Raw genomic sequence first — 20,925 nt, 5'->3', positions numbered from 1 at the left:
TAGTATAAGAAATATTGGATCAATAAAAAAAACTCACTATTTTTGTGGCTTTGGTCCATCAAGCAAATTTTTATAATATCGTATTTGTAGTTATGACTTTGTTTTAGCTGAATTCACTTGCTAGACTGATGATAAGTGAACCTCTTAAATGTAAGGCAGTGAAAAAGAGTCCATACTCAACTCCACTCTGTAGAAACTTTCCATTAGGCAGGTGCTTAAAGTATAATCCCAAATCAGAAAAAGTTGGGACAGTATAGAAAATGCAGACAAAAGAAAAACGCACATTTTTCCTCACATTACCTGTAGACAGTATGAACCCAGGATAATTAGTGTTTTATCTGTCAACTTCTTTTAATTTGTTAATGTGCATCCATTCCTCCATTTCTGGCCTGCAACACATTTTAAAAAAGATGGGACAGGGGCAATTTAGGGCTAGAATTAAAGTTGAAAAAAAAAAAAAAAAACAGGTGATGTGAGCAGGTGATTGTAATCATGATTTGGGACAAAAGCAGTAGCCATAAAAGATTTTTCATCCAGCCTTCTCTCTCCTAGACACTTTAAATTCTTCAATTGTGTCTGTTAAATACCCGACCAGACTGGTGGGTATTGGTATTAGACAGCTGCGCAACCTGTGACCCCTCAAACTTTCGAAAATGTCACATATGTGGGAATCTTATCATATGCCAGAATTAAGTGGATTATAAGATCAAATCTTTTTAAAAAACTTAATCGGGAAAACTAAAAAACTTTCTCAGGAGGATTTGTATGAATATTTTAAGTAGTATACATTATATGTCATTTCCAACATTGCTGAAGTCTTGGACTTTGACATTGGGCTAGAAACAAGCCCTTGGTGGCATTCTCTAATTCTCAAATATTACAAATTAATTTTTACAAATAAATGATTATGTAATTATGTAAAACAACCTTTGTAACGTGTCAACATTTGCGTCATTAAGTAAACAGGCAGAATAAAGTCATAAGCACTGCACAAACACATCCTAATTAATGTGTATTTAAATAAGTTGTGGTTATAATAACAGTACATACCTTAAGGCTTGTTACTTTTACACCAAATACCAAAAGCGTTGACCAAAAGCATTAAGTATTCATGAAGTGCTTACAATGGCTTTTAAAATAAGATGCCATGATCTACTTGGCAGTTTACAACAGTGCAGGTATCATGGAATCAGTGGGAAGCGGTGAGAGAAGGGACATAGTTAAGGTTACCCTGTATGAGTGTTACCAGATTCGTAGCTAGAGGAGCACAAACCAGTCCATGCTGTTTTTGGAAGCACTCATAATCCCTGACTAAACACCCAATGTGTGGACACGTGTGTGATTCAACATTATCTAACACTACAAAATGAGTATTTGCTACCCCCCCAGTCCCAAGTTTGGCTTTTCTCTATTCATGCACCTAGTTTAACTTCTTTATTTCTGACTAGAGTGTTTCTAGTAATATGTGGAATATACATGTACCACACACAGATTGCCTGTACTCATCACTTACTGTAGGTTTGATGTGTTATTTATTTAGCTAGCTGTAATTTTCGGAAGCGTTTCTAGTGTCCTTGTGCCTCCTCTATGCCAGCGTGTAATCGAACTGGCCCTTCTCGAGGCCGTCGAGGCCGTCGGCCCAGGTGGAGGTGGGCATGCTGCGGTAGGGGTCCAGCAGGATGCGGAAGCAGCGCACGATCAGCATGCAGAGAAAGACGAAGAGGAAGATGACGAAGGCAAAGGTGGTCTTTTGCTCTAGCGTCATGGCGGCGACGGGCACGGGGCCGCCTGCCTGCACCGAGGATGTGAACGGCTCGGCCTCCATCAGCCACGAGAAGTGCAGAGGGTCGTCCCACAGCAGCCCCTCACCGCGCATCCTCACGGCACGCATACGGCCCGGCTCCTCCACATGGACCTCATCTACACGTACATACACAGACAGAGAGTAGTGAGAAAAGAAATAGTAATAAAATTATGTCTGCAACTAATAATTATATCGGCAATTGATTAACTTATTAATTATTTTCACATTGGCGCTCAGGTGGTGCAGCGGTAAAAACACTCTAGCACACCAGAGCTGACTTCTCAAACTTATCAATTCGAAACTCAGCTCTGCTACCAACAGTTATGAGGAATCCATCCGGCATCCAACCTGACAGACGAGCCAATAATTGTTTGTGTAGGTAGGCGCCCAGCCTGCCGGTAGCAGAGATGAGATTCGACCTTACGAGTTAGAGATTTCAGCTCTGGTATGCTAGCACCATTATAATCCCTTTGTAAGAAACACAAAGCTAATAACAGTGTCATATTTAAACAATATTTGGTTATATATATATATATTGTTTAGTTTTCATTAAAACAGCAACGACTCTACATCTGTAACATATGAGTAGGACCAGTGTGTAATATCGGTGCTACAGCAGTGCTGAGATAATCCATTAGCTAGCTCCGCTGGGCTTAGTGAAGTGCATCTGAAGGATGTGTCACAAATGCAGTGATAGAGAGAACGACACAGGAGAGAAAAACCTCATTGTGTCAAAACTGTCTAGAATTGCTAGTGCTAGATGTCAAGGTTTTGTTAGATATCTGAGTATCTTTGATTTGACTTGGTGGAGCGATGGTTACATGCAGTACCACGCCCTGCAGTCTGCTGTATGGAGTGTAAAAGCCCAAACAGTTCAGCTGTCATCTATAAACATGAAAGCATTTTAAAAGCATAAAGCCTGTGCAGTGTAGATGTTCAGTACTTGTTGCCAGGTGTCTATAAGAGCATAACTGAGCATCAAAACTGAACATATGGTATTCATTTGTCCTTTTGCAGAACTGCACTAGCTAATTGATAGCATTATTAACTCATATACAAGGAATGGGCAGTTTATAGCCAAGTGATTACGGGAGCATAGTATAATGTCAGATTATATTTGGCATTCAGGGTTGTACGGTGGCTCGGAGGGTAGCACTGTTCCCTCACAGCAAAAAGGACTTGGGTTTGGTTCCCAGGTGGAGGGTTCTGGGTCCTTTCTGTGTGAAGTTTGCATGTTCTCCCTGTGTCTGCGTGGGTTTCCTCCGGGAGCTCCGGTGTTCTCCCACAGTCCAGAGACGAGGTGAACTGGAGCCTATCCTAGCTTTTCAATGGGTGCAAGGCACACAGTAACACCCTGAACAGGGCACCAGTCCATCGCAGGGCAGACACACATACACACACACCTATTCACCTATAAGGCAAATCAGTGTCTCCAATTAACCGGACTGCATGTTTTTGGACTGTGGGAGGAAACCGGAGCTCCTGGAGGAAACCCATGCAGACACGGGGAGAACATGCAAACTCCGCACAGAAAGGACCCGGACCGCCACGTCTGGGAATCGAACCCAGGACCTTCTTGCTGTGAGGCGACAGTGCTACCCACTGAGCCACCGTGCCGCCCGCTGTGTGTTTTGTTTTGATGAATTTGATGTGTTGCCTGGGTCGTGGTAAAAATCATGGACAAAATGTGGGTCGCTTGAAAAAAAGTTTGAAAAACCCTGGGGTAGACGGCATCATTAATCCATCAGGTAGGTGAACTGTTTTGGCTCTCACGATGCCAAAGTTGGTAAAATACAAACAAAGTTACCAGAAACAATGGAGAAGTGAACCTGAACTAAAGCCCTGGATAGCACCTGCTACAGGGCAGGATTCTAAGGTGCACTGCACATTTTGTAACTCTGATATCAGGAAACTTTACCAGGAATTCAAAGATCGCTGGACATAGTTCTGCTGTTCGAAATTAGAATGACCAGTGATGCGTTGCTTATAAAGGTTAGCAAGTTTTTATGTGTTTGAGTAGTTACACTTCTTTCAATGCTTGCATAGAGTTGAGTATCCTATCATAAAAACTTCATACTTGCAAAAAACTGCAAATAAAAATAATTTAAATGTCCTTTATAATCTATAATTACTGATCAGCAGTTTATTATTAGGCCATGTTGGTTTAACCGGTTTAATATATTTGAAATGCTAAACCTTGGCTGTTTTTACACGTTTTGGCTGGAAACCACTGTGGCAATCTGGCAACCCTGATTACTAGGTGTGGCATGATAGCACAGCAGGTAGTGTTGGTGTCACAGCATCATTAACCCTGGTTCAACCCTTGTCTCTAGTTTTGTCTTTGTTTTGTCAGGAATGTTAAACAAGTGATTAATTTAAAAAGGTTTAAATTGCTAATCAGATTTTGATCATTAAGCAAAATAATCATAATTATCCTCTCAGTCATTAGCGTGCAGGCTTATATTTGCATAATGCAGAAGAGAACAAGAGCGGTTTGTGCAGTGAACTGCAGAGGCTTGTATAATAAATAGTAAAGAAACGCCCACAAAGACAGAATGTGTGAATAACTTCAAGTAAGATTTACTGTTGATCGTCAACATCTGAAGAAGATTTTGGATCAGCCGTTTTTTGGGTATTTGCCAAAGATAAACAGCAAATGTCTTTGTAAGGTCTACAGATAGAGAAGCACAGATCTGTGAGATAAAATTCAAGCACTAAACATCCCTCAAAGCTCAGTTCAGCTACCCGTAAGAAAAAAACACTACAAACTGACCTCTGAAAATACTACAGCCCAAGGTAGGTAAAAACCCAGTGTTCTTGGCCGCATATAGGACTGTACCTCTCAGCATAATGGTGCCCTTACAGATGTGCAAGTTACCCATGCTATTGGTACTAACACACCCCCATGCCATGACAGATGCTGGCTTTATCAAGATGGTCCTTTGAGTAACTTTGTTCCTTTTTGTAACAATTCGGTCTTTCAGCATAGAGCTTTCTCTGGATTTTATAAATCTTTTAATAATGTTGTAGATGTAGCTGTAGATGGTAAAAATTTTGAAATACTATAACCCAGCCATCTAGCTGTAAGCTCCCTTCTAAATCTTGGTATTTTCAGATTTTTGTTGACGTTCTGGTGAACCGGTGGTGAGAGCTTCCCCACATGGGTTTGTCTCAGTCGCACATCTGATGACCTTTGCACTTTTGAAGTGGGCGAATCAAATATTTGTCCATTTTCAAGGACCCAACGTAGGCTATGGATAGTTTGAAATTGATTTCTGTGATGTCACAAGAGATCTCCCGTCCCATCACATGAGAATATTTTTACTCTTGTAAATTAAATGCAACAAGACTTCCTCCAGACTCACTGAGGCCTCCTAGTGAGCCCCAACTCCCAATTGAGAACCACTGTAATAAGACACATTAAACAGGTAACACCAAACTAACAGTCAAATAAGGTGGATGTTCTATAATGTAATAAATATGCTTTTTAGCAGCTGGTCAGAACTGAATAGAAAATATTGAACCCTATTTAACCCTAACCCAACTCTAACCCTAGAAAGACATCTTGGTTAAAAATAGCTCTTCCCTGCAAAATCCTATTCTTTGGTGTCTGGATATTTTGTGTTTTGCCCTTCATAACCTGTCAGTCACTGCCAAGACACGACAAAAAAATCAACAACAACAAAAAAAACCTACAGAAGATATTTTAACAGGTTTTTTAGGGTCAAAGGAGACTCAGGAAACTAATAGTACCTTTGGCCTTCCACCTGATTGTTTATTCACAATCGGTATAATCAATCAAACCTAATTACTTTAGAATAAAGTAAATAAAGTGTGCAGCTTTTCAGCATGCAAACCTCGTCATCTAAAAGACTCTGCTTTCCAGAAGGTTCTTTCCCCTAAAATTGATTAGCACCACAGGTGTACCTACTCAATAATTAACCTCTTTACTACCCCCCCCCCCCCCCCCCCCCAAATCCCTCCCCTGCTACGAATGATGCTGAAAACACACCCCACCTGCTACAGATATAAAACACTTCTTCTACAAACCCAATTCCAAATAAGTTGGGACAGTGGGAAAATGTTAATAAGAACAGACAGCAATGATTTGCAAATCCTTCTTGACCTGTATTCAATTTTAAACAATATAAAGACATTTAAAGATATTTAATGTTTTGATTAACTAATTTTATCGTTTCTTGACATACATGTTTGCCCTTGTATTACAACCCCAAATCAGAAAAAGTTGGGACTTGAATCATTTAATGATATTATGCAATGTAGAGGGAGAAATATGCAAATCCATTCCAATCTCAGCCTTTCCTGGATGCTGCTTTTGTACCAAACCATGATTACAATCACCTGTTGACATCACCTGTTTGGAATCACATCATTCTTTAGTTTTTCCACCTCATTACTAGCCCTAAATTGCCCAGTCCCAACTTTTTTTGGAATGTGTTGCAGGCCTGAAATGCAGGAATGGATGTTTATTAATGAATGAAATGAAGTTGAGCAGACAAAACATGAAATATCTCAGGTTCAAACTGTCTGCAATTAATAAAAGTCAAAGTAAATGTAAGGAACACTGCATTTTTATTTTATTTGCATTTTCCATACTGTCCCAACTTTTTCTGATTTGGGGTTGTACATAAACCTAAAATATATGCAGTTCCACGGGACCATGGAACACATTAACAGTTTTCCCATACAATCCTTATGGGGAAAAATACCTTGAAACTCAATGCCTTTTAAACTCAACGCCACTCCCAGAACCAACTGACGTCGAGTTTCAAGGTACGACTGTATTTACCAATCTGATATTGATTCTTCAAGTTGTCATATATAAGAAGGCAGCTGGGAGTCTTATTACAAACTGCCAATACAAACTAATACAGTGCAACAAAAAGGACAAACAAAAGCAATCTATAAATATGATCTTAATTCATTCTGTTTTTAAAAACTCTTTCCTTTTTAAATTAGGAATTCTCATACAGGCAGCTTACACAGTATATACAGGCAGTTAATATACTGCAGCTCACTATTTAATATAAGTTTATCTTCAAAATGATGACATAAACACTATTTTTTCTCTCAAAATCACAGGCACATGTTGAGTCAGAGCAAAATCGGCTTAGTTCTCAGTTTGTAACAGCTTAGCTTTAAAAGACTGAACAGGGATTGGTAGGTACAACCTAAAATAGGGCACAATATTGATTCATATTTACAACTGTGCAGCACCAAAATGTTAAAATGATCTATATACAGTATAATCTTTATAGTACACAATGCCAAGGCAGGATTCATTCAAATATGCTGTGAATCTCATCAAACACTATTTAAAAGACCAAAATAAAACAGAAGGCACTGAACTGATACCTTTCAGTAAGATCAATACTTATTTAATGTGTCGGAGCCCCATAAAGAGCTCGCAGCTCAGTGGATTACGTTTTCTTTGCAGAAATGGTAGGCGGACGCAGAGCCTGCTGCATTGCTTGGGTGCTCGTATGGAATATGAGAGAAACAGAGAGATGAGCTAGTTGTCTAGCAGTTCGGTGCAATGACAGGCGTGCTTAATTCTGATGCTTCATTACTGTGGGGCATGGCACAGTACATGGCATGTGGCTCTGCCTGCCAAGGCTATGCAAATTAGACGGTGTTACAGTGAGTACATTTCCATGTGGCATTTATTTACCCAAATCCTACTCACAGTATACCATAAAGAATAACAGTAAACACATTTTCTATTGCTGCCTATCAAACACTATACGGGCAAATGTTTCTGGACACCTGATTGGACATCCCATTTCATAAACAAATGGTATTGAGTGACCTCTGTTTATTTATTTATTTGCATTTTTCCTCCAGTTTTCCATTCAATCTAGTCATATCCAATTACCCGATTGCATTACACTTCCCCTTTACTGATGTTGACCTCCACTCCTGACTGAGGTGAGCCATGACTAGCACCTGCGTCCTCCGACACGTGTGCAGTAGCCGACTGCATCTTTTCACCTGCGTAAGGTGAGTTCATATGTGGATCAGCTTTGTGTATGGAGAGTCACACCCTGTTCATGTCTTTATAGACCTTGCTTTGTGCACAGGGGCACAGTCATGCTGGGACAGGAAAGAGCCTTCCCTAAACTGTTGCTGCAAAGTTGGAAGCATATAATATACTTTTGTCAGGGGTTGCACTGGTGTGCCAGATGGTGGGAAGCTCACCAGTAGGGGGCTGGACCCATTTGCAGGGAAGGAACGTGCTTATGCAATAACAAAAGTGAACTTATTAAGCGGATGAGAGGTAAACTCCACCAACCTCTCACCGTGGTAGGCCACGAAGACAGAATAAGAGAAATCAGAGAGCGCTAGGTGGAACCATAACCATGGTCAGTACCCCAGCTACTCAATCCACCAGGATACCAACACACAGTCGTGGTCCCAGTGCTTCTCTTCTATTCTAATCAGAAAACAAAAGTAAAAAGCGCGAGGGAGTCGATTAGGGAATCGACTCCGAATCGATTCGTGCGAAACGACTCCGAACCAAGAGTCGATTCAGCAGCGGAATCGCTTGCGCAGAAAAGGACTTCCTAAATGCGGAAGTGAACGCTAAACGCGTTCGTATTTTAGAGCGTTAACAAAACCGCTGGCTTAAGAATAGAGTTAGGAAGTAAGGAGGAACGCACACCGGCCAACTACCTTACCGACTGAGTATGTCTCAGCACTGATCGCGTGGCTAAGGATCTCTTAAATAGAGCGCGATCAGGTGCTGCCAATTAGCGCAGATTGGCGCTGCCGCAGCTCCTGGGATTTGCAGTTCCTTTTGGACTACAACGAGTCGACCTGCGCTTCCGACTACGTGTGGAAATGGCCGCAGGTAATCGACCCGTTACAGAGCCCCCTCTTCTAGGGACGGCTCCTGACGTTCCAAGTCCTGCCGCTTGGTTGCGGCGAAACTCCCGAATAAGTTCTGGGTCCAGAATGTGGCGGGCTGGAACCCAGGACCGTTCTTCAGGGCCATATCCCTCCCAGTCAACCAAGTACTGGGTGCTATGTCTGACTAGACGCATGTTGAGGATACGCTTTACTGTGTAAGCTGGGGCACCCTCAACCATTCGTGGTGGGGGGGGATTGGAGGTGGGGGGGGCATTCCAGGGGCTGCATAGCACCGGCTTTAGACGTGAAACATGAAAAGTGGGGTTAATCTTCATTGTCCGGGGTAATTGGAGGGTGTAGGCCACTGGGTTGACCCTACGAACTACCTTGAAGGGCCCCACATATTTAGGGCCTAGCTTCTTTGACTCCAGGGAGAGAGGAAGGTCTTTGGAGGACAACCAGACTCTCTGCCCCGGGCGAAAAGAAGGACCCACGCGTCTTCTGCGGTTGGCTACGGCTGTTCTGGAAGCAGTGGTGGCCCGAAGAATGTTTTGGGCCTTTCGCCAGACTCTTTTGCAACGCTGCACAAAGCGTTGTGCCGATGGGACACCAACATCTGCCTCCTGCTCCGGAAACATGGGTGGACTAAACCCAAACTGGCACTCGAATGGCGACATGCCAATGGAGGAGTGCCACAGAGTGTTGTGGGCGTATTCCGCCCAGAATAATTGGTTTGCCCACGCTGTAGGGTTGGTGGAGATTAGGCATCGGAGGGTACGTGTTAGGTCTTGATTGACCCTCTCCGTCTGTCCATTGGACTGAGGATGGAAGCCTGAAGAAAGGCTAACGGAGGCCCCTAAGAGCCGGCAAAAGGCCTTCCAGAATTGGCTAGTAAACTGGGGTCCCCGGTCCGACACCAGATCACTAGGTAAGCCATGTACCCGAACCACCTCTTTCAGAACAATCTCGGCGGTACCCCTGGCCGAAGGGAGTTTGGGCAGGGCGATAAACTTGCATGCTTTAGAAAACCTGTCCACTATGACCAAGACTACCGTGTTGCCCTGTGAAGGGGGCAACCCGGTTACAAAGTCAAGTGACAGGTGAGACCAGGGACGTGATGGGATAGGGAGGGGATGCAAGAGGCCAGCTGGACGTGTTCTAGGCTCCTTATTGCGGGAGCAAGTTTCACATGCCCCCACATATTCCCGCACGTCCCTTTCCATGGAGGACCACCAAAATCGCCTACGCAAAAACTCTTGTGTTCGGTGGGCACCTGGGTGGCCTGCAAAAGGGGAGGAGTGCCCCCACTGCAGTACTCGTCCCCGGACCGACGCTGGGACATAGAGTTTCCCTGGGGGGGCATTACCAGGATCCGGCTCCTGCCGCTGAGCCTCTCGTATTGCCTCTTCCAGCCCCCATCGGAGAGGGGCGAGGATACGGGATCCTGGAATGATAGGCTCACTTGAAGGGGAAGAGTGTGGAGGTTCCCACTGTCTGGAAAGGGCGTCTGGTTTAGTGTTCTTCGACCCCGGGCGATATGAAAGGATAAAATTAAAGCGGCCGAAGAACAGAGCCCATCTGGCCTGGCGGGGGTTAAGCCGTTTGGCCTGCTGGATATAGGCTAGGTTCTTATGATCGGTCCAGACCAAAAAAGGGTGTTTGGAACCCTCCAGCCAGTGCCTCCATTCCTCTAACGCGAGCTTAATAGCTAACAATTCCTTATTCCCAACATCATAATTCCTCTCGGCTGGGGTGAGGCGACGAGAGAAATAAGCGCAGGGGTGCAAAACTTTCTTGAGACCTGCGCGTTGGGATAGGATCGCCCCAACACCTACATCAGAGGCATCAACCTCCACAATGAAAGGGGCCTCTGGGTCAGGTAGAGTTAGTACAGGGGCAGTTACGAGGCGGTTCTTTATTTCATTGAAGGCCTCCTGTGCCTCAGGCGTCCACCGAAACTTACCTGCCTCCTTCCTGGTAAGAGCAGTAAGGGGAGCGGCCATGCCGCTAAAGTTTCGGATAAACCGCCTAAAAAAGTTTGCAAACCCCAGGAAGCGCTGGACCAGCTTGACCGAAGTGGGCGAGGGCCATTCACTAATGGACTCGGTCTTTGCAGGATCTATCTGTAATTGGTCTTGGGACACCACAAACCCAAGAAAAGTCACTGAGGAGTTATGGAACTCTGACTTCTCAAGCTTGACATAGAGTTGGTTGTCCAGAAGCCACTGTAGGACCCGTCTTACATGAGTCACATGTTCCTCTAGGGTTCTACTATAAATTAAAATATCGTCCAAATAGACGAACACATATTGCCCCAATGCCTCCCGAAGTACTTCATTAATGAGTCTCTGGAAGACAGCCGGGGCGTTAACAAGCCCGAATGGCATCACTCGATACTCATAGTGCCCCGATGGTGTAATAAAGGCTGTCTTCCATTCATCCCCCGAGCGAATCCGAACAAGATTATAGGCATTGCGCAGATCCAACTTGGTGAAGATGGAGGCCTTTTGCAATGATTCAAATGCTGAATTCATGAGCGGCAGGGGGTGGCGATCTCTAATAGTTAAGCTGTTGAGACCCCGGTAGTCGATGCAGGGGCGCAGGGAACCATCCTTCTTTTCAACAAAGAAAAACCCAGCCCCGGCTGGAGAAGAGGAAGGACGAATGTGTCCTGAGACTAGGGAAGTCTGGATGTACTCATCCATCGCTTTCTGCTCGGGGGCTGATAGCGAGAACAACCTGCCTCGAGGAGGGGTCATACCAGGGAGCAGGTTAATCGTGCAGTCGAAAGGACGATGGGGTGGAAGAGATAATGCCCTGTGTTTGCTAAACACCAACCTAAGGTCATGGTACTCCGGGGGAACAGTCGTTAAGTCAACCATCTCTGAGGGCCCTTCGGGTGTGAGTGGAACTGTTGGGTTCCCCCTAAGACATGTCCTTTGACAAATGGGGGCCCAAATAGAGATCTCACAAGTTCCCCAATCGATCCTGGGGTTGTGTTGCTGAAGCCACGGGAAACCCAGGATCAAGGGTAAATCTGGAGCCTGAGTGAGGAGAAAGGAAATTTCCTCAACATGGTTCCCCAGACTCATGATTAAAGGTTGGGTCATGTGAGTGACTGCTCCAGACCCTAGCAGTCGGCCATCAATACTGGTTACAGGGCGTGGTGCAATGAGGGAGGTCTTGGGGATACCCAGGGTCTTAGCCAAAGATCTGTCCATGAAATTACCTGCTGAGCCGGAGTCAATAAACGCCTGCAGGCTTTTTTTTTGCTGGGCACCCCAATGAATGGTGACCTCATGAAACATCCCTGAGGAGTGGGGAGCTAATATTGGGTCCGTCACAGGTCCCCTTCCCTGGGGCGGACCTGACCTTTTAACGCTGGATCTTGGCTGGGGTTATGGACACCCGCTTTCTTATTGCCAAGCTTGCGTGACCTCCTCCAGGGGTCAGAGCGCCGACAGGGGTATGGAAGGCTTGTGCCACCAACCTGCATGGCTTCCTCTTGCTCCTCTAAGGGGTGAGGAGTTTGTGAAAATGCCAGAGGAGAGGGCCTGGGAGGGCTGTCAACCCACCTTCGTTGCCACTGGGCTTTGGCCCGACGGCCACGCTCACGCTCCTGGAGTCGGTTGTCCAGCCGCACCGTCAATTCATATAATTCCTCGAGGGAGGTGGGTGGGTCCCTGGTTACTAGCTCGTCCTTGAGCTGTTCAGAGAGTCCCTCCTGGTAGGCTGCTATTAAAGCCTCCGAATTCCACCCACTCTGGGCAGCGAGCGTGCGGAACTCAACCGCATAGTCTGCCACAGAACGCTGACCCTGTCTAATGCGGAGGAGTCGACTGGCCGAGTCTCGGCCAACCATGGGGCAGTCAAAAGTTTGCCGTAACTCCTCAGTAAAGCGATCAACCGAGGAGCATAGATCGGGTCGGTTCTCCCAAATAGCCGTAGCCCATATCAGGGCCCGTCCAGACAGGAGGGCAATTATGTGGGCGACCTTTGATCGTTCGGTGGGATAACGCGATGGTTGAAGCTCAAACGCCAGTGAACATTGCAGAAGAAAACCTCTACATCTACCCATTTCTCCACTGAAACGCTCAGGAGCGGGTAATTGAGGTTCCGGGAGGGAGTGCCGAATTTCAGGCCCCTGGGACTCACGGGTAGGAGAAGTCGTTGAGGGCTCTGGGGCCTCAGCTCCAGCCCGTTGCCCTGCAGTGAGTATTTGCAACTGTGCAAGGACTTCATGCAGTACCTGCTCATGCTGCCCGATGAGGGCTCCTTGCCTCTCAATGGCACATTTAATTCTTTCCAGATCCGCTGGGTCCATTTGTGGCTGAGACATTCTGTCAGGGGTTGCACTGGTGTGCCAGATGGTGGGAAGCTCACCAGTAGGGGGCTGGACCCATTTGCAGGGAAGGAACGTGCTTATGCAATAACAAAAGTGAACTTATTAAGCGGATGAGAGGTAAACTCCACCAACCTCTCACCGTGGTAGGCCACGAAGACAGAATAAGAGAAATCAGAGAGCGCTAGGTGGAACCATAACCATGGTCAGTACCCCAGCTACTCAATCCACCAGGATACCAACACACAGTCGTGGTCCCAGTGCTTCTCTTCTATTCTAATCAGAAAACAAAAGTAAAAAGCGCGAGGGAGTCGATTAGGGAATCGACTCCGAATCGATTCGTGCGAAACGACTCCGAACCAAGAGTCGATTCAGCAGCGGAATCGCTTGCGCAGAAAAGGACTTCCTAAATGCGGAAGTGAACGCTAAACGCGTTCGTATTTTAGAGCGTTAACAAAACCGCTGGCTTAAGAATAGAGTTAGGAAGTAAGGAGGAACGCACACCGGCCAACTACCTTACCGACTGAGTATGTCTCAGCACTGATCGCGTGGCTAAGGATCTCTTAAATAGAGCGCGATCAGGTGCTGCCAATTAGCGCAGATTGGCGCTGCCGCAGCTCCTGGGATTTGCAGTTCCTTTTGGACTACAACGAGTCGACCTGCGCTTCCGACTACGTGTGGAAATGGCCGCAGGTAATCGACCCGTTACAACTTTACAGTATATACTTGATTTATTACTTGATTAGCAATTGCTGTGGCTGAAAAGCATGAATTAAATAATTAGAAGTGGTGTCCCAATACTTCTGTCCATATGTGTATCTAATAAGAATAATGTAAAATGTATTTTCTAGACTTTAGTCAATTTTTCTTCTCTAAGTATGCGGGAGAAATAATTCCAGATTAAATTCTCATTTCAAATGTGCTTTGATAAGACAGAACGGTTATTAATTAGTAAACAGTGAGCAGCCAATTTAAGCTTTTACCCACTGATAAATGTTCAGTAATGCAGAAATGTGTCTCAGTAAATGAGAATTTTACTTATTCATGACTATTTAAAATGCACTGCTGTGGTACAAAGCCTCAGCTACTGGAGCGTGTCAAGGTCAAGATCAGTCAAATCAAAAGTCATCGCAAGTGATGTGATTCCTCTTTAGCCAGAAAAGAAAGACTGACATTTTGAAAGCGAAGCAACTTACGGACCTGGTTTGCAACACACTTACTTACTCATGGTTAACAGATAAAAGTGCAGATATTAAAATATAATGTAGCTAATTAAACAAAAAAAAATCTGCAAATGTTTGTTATTCTCGCCTTGTGCCCAGCGTTTGTGACTCCCATTCCAATCCAGACCAAGGTTAGGCAAATTGTAAAAATTAACAAATAAATTGTGATACTTTTATTTATGACTAGGATCGAATAAATTGAAGCCACAACACACAGAATCCGTTGGGAGTTTTCCAAACTCAGTTACCTGAGTCATCTTGGACATCTCGACTAACTGACTGCTAACTGAATTGCCATAGGATTGATAGTGTAACAGATCTTTCTGTGGTGTTGTGTGCTGACAATGTTTAATGTTAGTGTTATGTTTATGTATCGAGTACATTTTGTCTCTTTGGGGATCCCATAATCAAAGGAAAAGTGTGCTTCTCCACACACATGATCATCTCTGCGTAGTCTGCGCTGCGCCTCAAAAGAACAAACCAGTAAATGTACAGTTTATTTCTTACTTAATAAACTCAGCAAACTCTAAAGATGCTTGGTTACACTAGAAACACAAACCTTAAATTTTAAATTTCACAGCAAATTGCATATTACACGGGAAACGGTTCATTTCACGGTCTGTGAATTAGATAGGGCCTTAATTATAATGTGTGTTGTGCTTATTCTAGAATCCTGTTAATCAAAAAGCTAGCAATAAAAAAGATGTGTTTGATTCTTAGGATGACAAACACTAAATTACTCGTAAGAAAAAAGGAAGACATCATGCCAAATTTAAACAAATGTTGAAACTAATAATGCCCTCTGGGTAAATACAGAATGTTGCTACAGTGTTGCACTTGTGCCAACGTGCCATGTGGTTCTCCTATATTCAAACAAAACAAAGAAAACCTGGCTTTGTGTGAAAAAATTATTACCTAATCAATTAACCAAATGTAATTAATTACATTTAATTAATAATTGGGTCAAATAAGACGGATACACCCAAGCTTAAATTAAAACCAGCCCTTCAAATCATTACATCTGAGCATGAATTAAATAGACAACATCACAAAGGCTGGAAAAAGGCTATAAAAAAAAAAAAAAAGCTTTAAAAAGCAGTACAGATTGAAACAGAAAATATAAAAGAGAAGGTTAATAACATTTATCAGTCTACAAGGGTTACAAAGCTATTTATATATAAAGACTCTGACAGAACATTAAGAGCCATTATATCCTAACGTCAAAAAAAAAACCTTGAGCAGTGGTTAATCTTCCCAGAAGTGTCCGGCCTATCAAGATTCCTCCAAAAACCCATAAATAACATATTCAAAAAGTCATAAAAGAACTCGCCTCACTACCAGTACTGTTCTGTAGACACTATAAATCAATCAATCTGTGGTCATAACCAACAAAAAATTCTAACAATTTAAATTTTGTTTCAGTAAGGCGGATACACAAACCTTTATGGGCTGAAAGTGCAAAACAGTGTCAGTGCATTTGCCTAATGAAATATGCTCTAAAATTTAGATTATATAAACCTATAGATATTATCATATACATTAACTGAAAAGTACATCTATTTAGTACAAACATTTATTGATTATTTTATAAGCTTTGTGGGTATACAATTACTAAATGTAGCCTATTATGTCACCCTGTACCCACTAGCCGAAGGGGACCCTATAGGACCTATAGTGCAAACAGAATAAAGAGGCCAGTAAGTTGAAACAGTATTGCTGCACCTAATATACTTGTACCAGAACACCACACACTGGCATGTCACCACATTAGTGTCACCTCAGTGCTGGAATGGTCCACCACACAAACATCCTCTGGACAGTGGCAATCCCTTTCTAGTAATTAATGGGGTACAGGGGGTGCCAGAGTGTACAGAACAACAAGTGGGCTACAAACAGTAACTGTACACCAACAGAGTGAATCTGTATTATAGGTATAGCTTGTAAAATAATCATGAATGTATGTAGTAGATAGGTGTACCTAATAATGTGCTCCATGAGTGCATGAGCTCAGCAAAATTGCCTGTAATGAACACACACAGTGTTGCACCATCTTTAATGCCTTCTGTGTTGTAAAAGGTGATTATTATTGTTAATTACAGTCTAAATTCAAACTGCACAGATGTCCCTCCCTGCAGCATTATAGACAGATCAGAAAAGGAAGAATTCTGTAAATCCCATACAGGGAAAGCACACAGACAAGAGACAAGGTCGGACTTTTAAACGCCTTCGATTATTATGAGTGACACAAGAGCTTATACAGATACAGACCAATATAGCTATGGTAGGTTTAACATTTAGTAAAAGGAAGTAGGACAGAACAAGTTGTTAAAAACAGGGACAGAACCAGATTCGACCGGCATTGTAGTTAGCTAGAACTGCAAAGGGATGTATACACCGATCAGCCATAACATTAAAACCACCTCCTTGTTTCTACGCACATTGTCCATTTTATCAGCTCCACTTACCATATAGAAGCACTTTGTAGTTCTACAATAACTGACTGTAGTCCATCTGTTTTTCTACATACTTTTTTAGCCCCCTTTCATGCTGTTCTTCAATAGTCAGGACTCTCCCAGGACCACTACAGAGTAGGTATTATTTAGGTGGTGGATGATTCTCAGCACAGCAGTGACACTGACATGGTGGTGGTGTGTTAGTGTGTGTTGTGCTGGTATGAGTGGATCAGACACAGCAATGCTGATGGAGTTTTTAAACACCTCATTGTCACTGCAGTGCTGAGAATCATCCACCACCTAAATAATACCTGACCATTGAAAAACAAGGTGAAAGCAGGCCAAAAAGGTATGTAGAGAAATAGATGAACTACATTCATTAATTGTAGAACTACAAAGTGCTTCTATATGGTAAGTGGAGCTGATAAGATGGACAGTGAGTGTAGAAACAAGGAGGTGGTTTTAATGTTATGGCTGATCAGTGTATGTTGTATGGTTTGCACAGCGTAACGGGTCAAAAAGTCAGAGCACCATAAGTATATGGATACTTAAAATATCTAACAATTATGAAAGTAAAACAGACACACGTAAAGATTAGCAAATTATTAGCATAATCTGGAATAGCAGAAAATAATACAGGCAACAGGTATGAATTAAAGACAAGTATTTATATCAAAACATAATTAAAATGTACTCATCTTTCCAGATCACAAAATGCAACTTTGGTAAATAATAATGATGCATAATCTGCATGTGTGTCATGTCTTATAAGGTTGGCACATAATCTGCAGCTGGTGATGGATTACTCAAATTTGCATTGCTAGACTAGGTAATGTTAAAGCTATTAACAACATTTATAAGCTTTATAAGCTCAACACATGCACTGTCATATTGTTCAGTGCATACTGAGAAGTCAAGATATGGTAAAATAAACTAATTTTATGCACAAATTCCAGTTTATTAGACAGTCTGATGCAGTACAGAGTACTAATGCACACCATGCTGTCAACATAGTCTGTATAATTTGCAGAATTAGTGCACTGGGTATGTCAAAATAACATTTCTAACCAACTTTAGTCATTATAAGAGAAACACAGACAGTGATTTATTGTGAATGAATCTATGTATGTAAAACAAACAGCAACATATGCAGTGACTGTTAATGCTGTGAACTGACAAGGTAAAACGTCATATTAACTACTTGACTGATGTAGTACATGGTTGCTCCAGGCTGTGCATACATGACAATACTAGATATATGTGAGAAAATAAAGCATGAAGCATGAACCGAACTGCTGCACAAATGCATTGTTGCAAATCCCAGAATGCAACTTAAGATGACATAGATACAAGGACGGATTAAGGATGGTCTGGGCCCCTGGGCAAAGAGTTCAAGTCAAGAGAAGTCGTGATCAAGGGCCCTCTAATGGTATGCCCTGCTCTTCTCTAGGGCCCCCTGGTAGGGGCTCTCATAACCAGGGCCCTCTAAAAATATGCCCCCCTCTTTCCTAAGACCCCTAATAGCCAGAAGTCAAAGTCAGAGCAGTGCCACAACGCCTCATCCATTTTCATAAGGGGCCCAAAAGCATGGCTAGGGCCCAAAAGCATGGCTAGGGGCCCCAAAAGCATGGCTAGGGCCCCCAAGAGGCCCTGGGGTCAAAGTCCCTAATAGTCAGAGGATCCTTAAAATGGAGGGCCCTCGGAAATAAAAATATATTGTATCATAAATGTTGATAGGCATCGCAAAATGTTTTGGGCCAGGGCCCCCCCCCCCGGGGACCCCTGACCTCAAGGGCCCCTGGGCGCTGGCCCCACTGGCCCGGTCAGTAATCCAGCCATGCATAGATAATACTATTAGCTGGATTTGATTTGACTCCTGCATTGTGTGGAACTGGATAATTACGGCCTGAAAATAATCTGCAACTGGTGACGGGTTCATTTATAGTACTGCATTATTGCACTAGTCAAAGCGCGTGCTTAAACCAGGACCGAGCGCGTGCCCAAACCAGGACCGAGCGCGTGCCCAAACCAGGACTGAGCGCGTGCACTAATCCTGATACTTTGGTTTCTTCTGTGGCAATAACATGATAACATAATTACAATTATTATCTGTCATTATATCTATCCAGTTAGCATTCAGTACATTCATCCTCTGGCTGCACATACTGCAGTAACCTTGCGCTTCACTCAACAAGTGTAAATAACAGGTGAAAGTCAGGCAGTATTGACGAAGACACCATGACCCCAATATCAGTCTGTAACATTTAATAACATGGCTGTACAAGCTGTAAAGAGAACATTATTACTGGTACCTTTGTCTCCCCGCGGGAATGTGGGCTCCATTTCCAGAGTTACAGTGGAAACCAGAAGGTTTTGCCCATTCTACCGTCACCTCGCTCCTCCAGTTCCGCCGCACGGACACCAAACGAGGCGACAGACAAGCCGAAAAACACACCCACCCCACAATGACGGGGAAAAGAAACAAAACTGCCCTTCTGGAGGTCCACCGGCAGGACCGTGTGGTGTGCGAGTGAAGTGAGCGTGTAAACCGACTTTGAGTCGAGTTCGTGTGAGTCGAGTTAGCGTGAATCGAATGTTCGAGTCTGAATCGAGTGCGTGACTCGAGTGCGGATGTGAGTTGTGAGAGCGCGTGAGTCGATTACGCGTGACATGAGTCGAGTGAGCCAGAACTGCTGAATGAAAAGGGGGATTGCAAAGGGGCGAGAATGAACCCCAAAACAGGTTTTCTGGTCCTAAATCAACACTCAGAGCGGCACTGTGGCTCCAGTGGCGTAATTAGGAGCTCATGGGCCCCAGTGCAAAAAAAATTTGGGCCCCCTCAACAAATGTCATATATATATATATATACAGTATATACAGTGTATCACAAAAGTGAGTACACCCCTCACATTTCTGCAAATATTTCATTATATCTTTTCATGGGACAACACTATAGACATGAAACTTGGATATAACTTAGAGTAGTCAGTGTACAGCTTGTATAGCAGTGTAGATTTACTGTCTTCTGAAAATAACTCAACACACAGCCATTAATGTCTAAATAGCTGGCAACATAAGTGAGTACACCCCACAGTGAACATGTCCAAATTGTGCCCAAATGTGTCGTTGTCCCTCCCTGGTGTCATGTGTCAAGGTCCCAGGTGTAAATGGGGAGCAGGGCTGGTAAATTTGGTGTTTTGGGTACAATTCTCTCATACTGGCCACTGGATATTCAACATGGCACCTCATGGCAAATAACTCTCTGAGGATGTGAGAAATAGAATTGTTGCTCTCCACAAAGATGGCCTGGGCTATAAGAAGATTGCTAACACCCTGAAACTGAGCTACAGCGTGGTGGCCAAGGTCATACAGCGGTTTTCCAGGACAGGTTCCACTCGGAACAGGCTTCGCCAGGGTCGATCAAAGAAGTTGAGTCCACGTGTTCGGCGTCATATCCAGAGGTTGGCTTTAAAAAATAGACACATGAGTGCTGCCAGCATTGCTGCAGAGGTTGAAGACGTGGGAGGTCAGCCTGTCAGTGCTCAGACCATACGCCGCACACTGCATCAACTCGGTCTGCATGGTCGTCATCCCAGAAGGAAGCTGACGCACAAGAAAGCCCGCAAACAGTTTGCTGAAGACAAGCAGTCCAAGAACATGGATTACTGGAATGCCCTGTGGTCTGACGAGACCAAGATAAACTTGTTTGGCTCAGATGGTGTCCAGCATGTGTGGCGGCGCCCTGGTGAGAAGTACCAAGACAACTGTATCTTGCCTACAGTCAAGCATGGTGGTGGTAGCATCATGGTCTTGGGCTGCATGAGTGTTGCTGGCACTGGGGAGCTGCAGTTCATTGAGGGAAACATGAATTCCAACATGTACTGTGACATTCTGAAACAGAGCATGATACCCTCCCTTCGAAAACTGGGCCTCATGGCAGTTTTCCAACAGGATAACAACCCCAAACACAACCTCCAAGATGACAACTGCCTTGCTGAGGAAGCTGAAGGTAAAGGTGATGGACTAAACCCAATTTAGCACCTGTGGCGCATCCTCAAGTGGAAGGTGGAGGAGTTCAAGGTGTCTAACATCCACCAGCTCCGTGATGTCATCATGGAGGAGTGGAAGAGGATTCCAGTAGCAACCTGTGCAGCTCTGGTGAATTCCATGCCCAGGAGGGTTAAGGCAGTGCTGGATAATAATGGTGGTCACACAAAATATTGACACTTTGGG

The 20,925-nt window shown here is 43.9% G+C and overlaps 1 protein-coding gene across 1 annotated transcript; it reads right to left on the bottom strand.

The window, feature by feature from the left end:
• Nucleotides 1–951: 951 nt before the first annotated feature.
• On the bottom strand, nucleotides 952–19,245 carry LOC134332425 (cortexin-3). The gene is made up of 2 exons (XM_063014070.1): nucleotides 19,005–19,245; nucleotides 952–1,920 (listed from the first exon to the last, which is right to left on the bottom strand). Exons 1-2 carry the CDS (start codon nucleotides 19,033–19,035, stop codon nucleotides 1,586–1,588), a joined length of 366 nt encoding a protein of 121 aa, XP_062870140.1. The 5' UTR covers nucleotides 19,036–19,245; the 3' UTR covers nucleotides 952–1,585.
• Between the last annotated feature and the right edge of the window lie 1,680 nt (nucleotides 19,246–20,925).

Source organism: Trichomycterus rosablanca, chromosome 18 (assembly GCF_030014385.1).
Source record: "Trichomycterus rosablanca isolate fTriRos1 chromosome 18, fTriRos1.hap1, whole genome shotgun sequence".
Classification (NCBI taxonomy): domain Eukaryota; kingdom Metazoa; phylum Chordata; class Actinopteri; order Siluriformes; family Trichomycteridae; genus Trichomycterus; species Trichomycterus rosablanca.
This window is presented reverse-complemented; position numbering and strand designations above follow the sequence as displayed.